The 8,679-nt window shown below is 40.2% G+C and overlaps 1 protein-coding gene across 1 annotated transcript in view; it reads left to right on the top strand.

Annotated features, from left to right (window-relative positions):
- Window positions 1-6: 6 nt before the first annotated feature.
- The window catches only part of prkd2 (protein kinase D2), a 37,123-nt gene continuing 28,450 nt past the window's right edge, over window positions 7-8,679 (top strand). Inside the window, exon 1 of the mRNA XM_011482554.3 lies at window positions 7-1,380. Within this exon, the coding sequence (XP_011480856.1) occupies window positions 1,045-1,380 (336 nt within the window). The 5' untranslated portion in view covers window positions 7-1,044. The remainder of the gene's footprint in view (window positions 1,381-8,679) is intronic.

Genomic DNA, 8,679 nt, shown 5'->3' with positions numbered 1-8,679 from the left:
CAGTAAACAACTCCACAAAGAGGTGTGGTTCCTCCGCTGTCCTGCAGGGGTGCGGCTGCTAAACATGCAGGAGGAAGGCAGTGTGCTACAGAGAAATCCCCAGTTCAGAAAGTTCTGCTGGACTGAAAGTTGCTGATGAAGTTGGAAGGAAATGATGGAAGTGTGAAGCTGCCCCCCATGGCAGTGTAAGAGGATCTGTGCTGACCTCGTGTAGGAGGGAGAGAACAAACAAGTCAAACAACCCTAAATCAAGGAAGGGGGGAGAGGATGGTGAAAGGGAGGAGCGAGAAGCTCTGGAGAATGGAGTGAGAAGGTGGGACATGCTGAAAGCCTATTGGCTTCAGGACGTGTCAGTCATGTCATTTCCTCTTTGGCTATGGTGAGAACTGAGTTAGAGGGCAGGAGGGAGTGCAGAGGGAGGTTCCCACACACAGCTCTGCCTGTCTGCCTGTGCCTTTTCTCTAAAAAGTGTACTGGGGTTGAAACTGAAACAGGGCAAGACTTGTAAAAGGAGTGCAGTCTCTGCCTCTCTCTCATTCTCATGGTTTCCTGTTTACGGAGGCCATTTTGTTACTCAGCTTTTGGAGTAGAACACAACAAAGTTGGCTGCTTTTATTTTTCTTTGTTTCCTTTTTTTTTTTTAACCCTCTCCTGATTTTACGACAGGGGAGTTTCATAACCAAGTTTGGACTTACCCCTCTCTGCAGAGCGACGTCTTTGGACTAAAGAGTTGAAGGCGTGAGAAGGTGGAGCAGGCGAGAGCACAGTTTTGTCCCTCGCTGTGTTTTTTCCCTCTCACACACACTCTGCTCATGGCACTTCATGCTCAGACGGTTAAAGACGTCTGACAACAAGAAAGAAGTGTCAGAGAGGAGTTAAAAGGACTTCCTGGATGAGGATTTCTGCCTTGATCCTCTGGAAGGGGGTTCAACTCCAGGCTTGTCTGCTCAGTGTGGGTGTCTGCTTCCTCTGCTCCACTCGGACAGTTTGAATGAGTGTAACTCTGCTGGGAACCGCACACAGCACCTGGAAGTGGACCTGTGCATGCTTCAGGCAGCCAGCAGACCAGAGCCTGCACTCCAAATGGCTAATGCCAGCCCCTGTTTGACCCCAGGGGTAGCCCCTCAGGCCTTTTTTTCTCCAGGGAGCCCCTTGCCACCAAGCCCTCCTTTACCAATGCCACCAATGGTTGGGTTTCCCATAACTGACATGGTGCCAGGGCAGTGCTCTGATGAGTCTGTGATGCCCTCGCTGCCTCCTGCCCCACCAGGGGTGTCCTTCATCATCCAGATTGGTCTGACCAGAGAATCTGTCCTGATGCCCCAGAGTGCTGATCTGGCTTACGTGAAGCAAATTGCCTGTTCCATCGTTGACACAAAGGTAAGGAATGCTCAGACAGGTGAGGGTGGCATGTCTTGGGAACACAAGTTTTTCCCAGATGGAGAAAGAATGAGGCTCATGGGGCCCTCACCCCTGTGGTTTGTTCTTTCAGTCTTTTCCATCTCTGTGAAAGCCCCATTCTAAAGGGAAAATGAAAGGTTTAGAGCAGGAGAGTAGAAACGTGTTGGGAGCTGTCATAGGACTGTGAAGGAAGCAATAAAACCTGCGCTAATAACACCACATTTTCTTTCACTAATGAAAGGAACACAGTGATGAAGTGGTATTCTTTGATCATCCACGTTGATCATCCATGTTTCTGTTGGTCAGGTTATTAGATCAGGGCAAATATGAATGTAACCTCACATGAATTTTCAATTTCCTTTGATTTTATCAGCCTTAAGAGGGAAACAAGGGTTTCTTAAGAAATGCAGAAAAGGAAGTTGGTAGTGACTTTAGGAGGGACGCGGTTGATTGTCATTTACATCCAGTCAAGAGATTAATTTAGAAAATACTTATCATTAATCAATGGGAGTAATTGTTTTGGGGTAGCAAGTAAAAGGACAATGAACCCTAAAATGATAAGATAGTATCAAAAGGTGAAAATATATATGCATAAGTGTATATATAACATTTGAAAGTTCAAAACACAAAGTTTGTGAGCATTATTGCCCTAAATAACAATGGACACACTAAGCAATGTTGCAAAAGTGGTGCATTTAAGGAACATATTCCCTTTTAATTCAATGTGAGGCCTTACAATCCATTTTGTGTCAATGGATAATCCATTAGGGTCTAACAGATTAAAAATGGCTTCAGAGGTAACAGTTTTTTTGTGAGTGACAGTTTTTGCATTTTTTTGACAGTTTCCTATTTGAAGAGAATGAAGTGATGACAACAATAAAGGAAAAAAAAAGCATTTAGTCATGATCATAGTGTTTTCATGCTACAGTACAGTCCCAGGGTAGTCACGCTTCACATTGTCTACACTTTCAACAGGCTTGGATTGTTTGTGATCGTTTTCTGGCTGACACCCATCTTGCATTGTCATCCTGCTTTCAATTTACCAGATGTTAGCTCTATTATTAGCAGTCATTATGACACCATATTGCCACTCATCTAATAGTTAAACGCCCTGCAGTACATTTGTCACTTTAGAGTGTAAAGTCTATAGGTATTATGACGTACGTAACCATTAAATTGATCCAAGAACCATGTAACAGCTCTGACATATTGTCCGGTAAGGGATTACTTTAACATGATAAGTAATAAGTAATGTATTACAGCTGGAAAGTGAGCAGCACTGCACGTCAGATAAAAAAGAGCAAACACACTCCTATTACAGTATGGGCCCCTTCTTTATTTTTGTGATGGTAAAAGGAACGTTATTGTTTTTTCTTGAATATTAAACGTTTGGTAAGCCCACAGAATGCAGAGTGTAGTGCTGCTAGTGACAATATCTTTGAAACAGGAAGTTTAAAATTTTAAGGGAACTCTTGTCTTTATTTGAAGACTGATAGCATGTACATTATAAACTCAACCCCCTCTGCTCCCTTTGTAGTGGTGGTACAGTGATTTCAGCTAATATGGCTTTATCTGTCAGCTCGGCTGGCAGGTGGTAATCAATTACTTTTTCCACAGGCTGGTTTGTAAAAGCCCCCAGATATTTAAAATTTCCAAGAAACATCTCCATCCGGCTGACACGCCATGCCAATATATGCCTATTTTCTTCTTTGCACAACGGCCTTCGTTTTCTCTGTAAATAAATGACAGCATAAACAGGACTGGCCTTCCCTGTGGTGCTATGTTTTTAGCTGTGCACCTGATGCCGTTGCAGCAGCACACTCGTCAGACAAGGATGACAGGTTATTCTGTGGCACAATTCCAGACAGCTCACTATTTTCTCCGATATGCTTTGAAACAAGTCAATTGTTGACCTTTGGCTAGTGTAAATAAGTCTGTCTTTCCCCGTCTTGCTCAAATTTCCCTCTTTTGTGCCTTTTGTCATAGAAAAACAGGATGTTTTTATTGTTTAATGTATAGAAAGTTGTTTAAATGTCTCCTCTGTGTATATGACCTCTTTCAGTTGCTTTTCTGTTATTGTAAAGTTAACAAATTTGAACCAAAGCAACGCAGGAATTCAATAATCATTAAGTGGTCGTGCATATTGTGTGACCAGAAAAATCAAGAGTGCAAACTTGACTCTTAGCCTTTCCAAAGACTTCCCCTGGTGTTTGGAGGCTTGTTTGAGAAGCTCCAGCAGATGAGCTGCTGTCAGGGGCAGCTGCAGAAGGGTGGAGGTCAAGAGCACAGTTCCATGTGAGGACGGAGCTACAAGGTGCCTGCTTTTCTGTTCATCCTTTGAAAAGATAATTAAAATCATTATGTAATAATATTACTGCTGAATGTTAATGGCCAGTCGGACTTGCTTAAACTTAGAGTAGGGTTTGGGGAGAGCAGTTGTGGGATTACAGGGAGGTTGAAGCCTAAGGAAGAGCACCTAGGGAGGAAGGATAGTGGAACATCAGAAAAGAAGAAAATGGACTGTTCAGTTTGCTTGTTTGATCTCTGTGAACCAAATTTTCGGTTGAAATGACCAAATTAAAGGATTAAACAATACAAATAATTCAGAACCTCCCACAGTAAAATACTTTTACAATTGGTCAGACCACAAATGATGCAGGAAACACTGAAAACCAATGACTACAAATACTGAGAGAAAGTAGACACTTTTATGACAGTTTCAAACAAATATATAAAACAAAAACTGAGAGTACTGTTGTTGGCTGTTTTAATGTGTAAAACATATTTAACGAAACAGATAACCAACAGAAAAAATGGACCATTACAGTAAGAACAATTTCACAGTATTCAAGTTACAAGCTCTAAATAGCTGAGTTGCCTTAAGAAACTAAAGCTGAAAAAAAAGAGGACTAGTGATTGCTGTGGAGTACAAAGACTGAACTGTGCAGAACTTGGAAAAAGATCACGTGGTTCAAAGAGAGCAGATATTGCCTGTTCCAGAGCCAAATGTATGTTCTGCATCCAAACAAATTAAAATGAAAATAAAGGCAGAGTTGTGGTCAGGATGTAGTTTCTGTTTATCAGGTTATGGAAGGTGATGTTGCAAAAGATGCTGTTATGCATTTTTTCTTTCCTTAAAAAGTAAATTAGTGAAACAGTTTGTGAGGAATGAATCTAAGAACACAAAGTTTTAGGGATACAAATCTTAAAGCTGACAGAAAGTACAAATATGTGTGTATGAATTCTATAGGCGAGCCAGGTGTGTTATCTTATGATTTATCAAGGAAAGCAGAAGGGGGGGTTGCCCTCATGCAAACACACAATCATGTGTGTCTCACTGTGAGAACACAGTCCTTCACAAAAAACAACAACAAAAAAAAAACATTAGGACTAAAATAAAAGTCTTCTGAAGTGTCTTTCATACTAAAGCATTTTAAAATGTTTAGCAAGAAAAGTATTATCACCACTTTGAGCTTTTGTTCTTTTTATTTCTTATGGATCGTCAAAGCTTTACGTTAGTTGATTTTTTTGTTAGCTAATCGGTGATTAATTGAACTTTTTGACTGATTTGCTTTAACTTTTATTTGGGAAATAAGAGCGGTGCAAAAGTACTAAGAAAAATTCATTGTCTGCTTAGAGAAAGGAACAAAGCTTATATTCATACGTGTCATAAATGTGTAAATGTAGAGCTCTGACATGCTCAAAAAAAACCAACCATTTCCTGCATTTAAGTGGTCAAGCTTTACCCCAAAGAGGTATAAAATATGCAAATTCCATCCTAATTCTTCAGCCTGCCTGAATCAGAAAATAACTGATAATAGGTTAGTGCTGGGTAAACACAAATCACAACCTCACTGTGCCTCTTTGGGAAATGATGGCTCAGCTATTCTGGCAAGTGTTGGAACACAGACGACTCCAAGTGTCAAAGGAGGCACTAATGTGGATTATTTCAGGCTTTTCTGTTGGTTTAAATGTGGCTTAAATATAAAATGCCAACCTTCACATGTTGAGTGTGTGTCAGAGACTAAATATACAACCTAATTTTAGTCCATGTCTAGTTATATGTGGTTTTATTTAAAAAGCCATTTAGAAAGTCCTTTTTGACTTTGACTGCTGCTGTGGAACATGGAGGAAAACATTCTGTACCATCTGAGGCATTTGGCTGTCTCTAAAGTTTTACTTAAAAGGAACTCTTACTTAAAATCTCGGATCTTAATGGTGGACAATGCCAGCAAGAATGATGAGAAGGTGAGGAATCCATCGCCAGTACTGTAAACATTTATCAAACAGCGCTTTACCTTTCAGGTTATTTGAATTTTAATGAAAAGGTTCAGTCAGACCAGAGCAACATTTCCATAGGCTTACTGTGTAGAAATTCCCTTTTTTTTGGTAAACTTGATAGTCTGGTTTTGCTTCATTTTTAACAATATTTCATTATTTTCTGTTTTAGTTGTTGCTTTTTTTTTTTAAATAGGGCAATCATTAATGTGAAATGTTTTTAAAACATTATTCTACAAAAGTTTTCTGCCTAACTTGTTAACTAAGATAATTTAAGAAGTAATATAATAAAAGAATTAGGACTCAATCTATTTTGAGCATGTTTTTTTGGTTATTGATAGGGGATAGCTCAGTGACAAAGTCTAAGATTTTAAGATTTTAAGTGTTTCAGCGAAGTGTATATAAAAATTCTCAAACACATTCCATAGATTCATCTTGTATTTTACTCTTAGAGAAGCTAAAAAGCATTTTTTTGTTTGTTTTATTTTTGAAAGGCAGCCCTCCACCCCTATCCTTTGAAAACTGCTGTATAACAGTTGCAAAGATTTGTTTCAGTTTTGTTAAAAAAAAATAAATGTATCATGAATTCATGAATTTTACTTAAATTCTTCTTTTGCCTTTTGGTTTGGAAATGACCTCTTGTTTGGATTAACAGGGCAGTAGAGAGGGTGATGGATTTTTCTGCACTTGCTCCATGTATGAACAGTTTAACATTTTCAAACCCACACTGAATGATGATGAGCGCCCATTCTGTTTCATCTCCACCCAACGGATATGAAGCTAAATCTTTAGAAAAGCGTTACTGACAGTTGAAATACAAAACTATGAGGGTTGGTGTCCGAAGCTGTTGGTTTAAATAATTTCAAATAAGAAAGTCTGTTTGTCCAAAGAGTTTAGCCGAATGAACGGGTGTTACTGTTGAGATCTGTGTGTTGTATTCAGTTTTTTTTTCCTTTTTGGATCTTTTCGTTCATGTGAAATCAGCTTTCAGAATTGAGAAAAAGGTTTTAAGAGTGCAGATGAATTTTAAGGAAGAAAGTTAGGGGAACAAAGTGGCAGATGTTGCATCACCATTCCTGAGGTGAATGGTGTCACTGCCCCCATCCCTATTTTAGACTGCTAGACCCCATCAAGAAGAGACACTGGATTGGATTTCGGAGTCTGGGTGTCGTCCTGTCTTCCTCTGGATTAGGAAAGATGGTTTGGGTCAAACCCTGGATTTATTCAAAACAGCCCCAAACTCTCAAAATCCAATGTGTAGGTAAACAAATGAGTGCCTAAACCGATTGATAGTAGAGCAGTGTCCGACAGGACAAAGGAATGGCAAGTTGCCCTGAAGCTCTGCGCCTTAGTTTGCACATGAAAATTTTGTGTTAGAATTTCCAGTCAAAAGTCAGACTATGACAAAGTTCTATCAAACTTGGACTTTAGTTTAGGAAAACTTTACGTTTGAAACTTTAGAGCTATGCACTTTGAGAGTAGTGATTGTGGTCCAGAGCTGTTGTTCATACTCCACGACTTTCACTGTTTGCTTTCTCAAAAACGAAAGAACATTAACTTCCTTCATCCATAAAAAAAATATACTCCTAGCCTGACCTTTCTACAGATCTAGCTTTTCCAGTCACACTCCCAATCCCCCAAAATCCCCTAAATACAAAACTCCTGGCCTGCAAGGGGCCACGGCTTTAAGTTGGAGTTGGACAATAGACAGCTTGTTCTGGCTTGGCGAATACAGTGCAACACATGAGTGACTGTACACGCATGCATGCCCACATTAGTGAGTTTGGTACCCACACACCACCCAACCAAGCTCATCTCCTCCAGCCCAGAAACGATGAGTCATCAGCTTTTTCTTCTCTGGATCCTTTCTTGTGTTCCATTGGTACATTTTTCCATTCACTTTTTAGTACAAGAACAAATTCATACAACATTTCCTGCATTGCTTGTAATTCCAGCACAACTACACCCTGAAAGCCTGCCCTCCCATCCAAGTCCCTTCATTTGGGGCAAAAACGTTAAAAGACCTTTAGGGCTAATCTCTCTTTGGTCACTAAATCTTTCTACCCCCTTTGTAAACTCTACATCTGCTTTGTATGTGCCAACAACACCCACCAAAATCGCATTACGGGAACTTACACCCTGTTGCCCCCACCCCACCAACCAGCCCACACTTACTGCTACTCTAACAGCAGCTAACAGTGTGACCTGGAAGCCAGAACATTGCCTCTGTGAGAATGCAACACTGATACATTTGCTCTTTCCTGGGACAAAATCCTTCAGAACCCTTGTCTTTGTTCTCCTAAAACCGGCCTACTCACTCCAGCCTTTTCGTATTGTCCACCCTTTCCTTTCCCTTCCTACAGAATCTCCTTTTATGTCAACTTCCTGTTTTGATCCTTTGTATCTTTGCCTTTTCTGCTCATCTTCTGAGTAATCAACTTTGATTTCAATTTGAATTTCTCCTCCTCAGTGTATCTGAGCCTATGCTTATTACATTAAATCTGTTTGGTCTATAATTACTGCCACACTCCTGCTCCCCAAACTACTTGTTTGCTTGCATTCTTGAAAAACACTTCAAAGGAAAGCCATTCATGTGACTTGGAAGAGAAAAGTGATCAGATCTGGTGGTGGAAGACGGGTGTCAAATGTTCCATGCGCCCATATGGTGTTGCCACCACAGAGCACAATGTGAAGGACATCATCGTCTAGGATGCTCAATTTTCTCCTGGCAACGTTAACAAATAAAACACTTTTGTTTTCTATTATAAAGAGATCATCATGTTATAGCTTGGCGCTCGTGGGTGTGATGTTTGTCTGTGTGAGCTCGGCAACATAAGGGAGATCCAGCTCAGCCCTTTCACCTCTGCTGTTGTCCTTTTGTCAGATTCTGCAAAAGTTTATGAATATTGAATTTTGTGGTGGTTCATAGCCTTTTTTTTTTTTAACAAGACTTGCACCAAAAGTCCTGATGTTTGCATTGAACCACCCTGCACCTGTCAA

This window comes from Oryzias latipes, chromosome 13 (genome assembly GCF_053564925.1).
Source record: "Oryzias latipes strain Hd-rR chromosome 13, Olatipes_Hd-rR_3.1".
Classification (NCBI taxonomy): Eukaryota; Metazoa; Chordata; class Actinopteri; order Beloniformes; family Adrianichthyidae; genus Oryzias; species Oryzias latipes.
The sequence above is the reverse complement of the archived record's forward strand: the minus strand, read 5'-3'. Positions and strand labels throughout refer to the sequence as shown.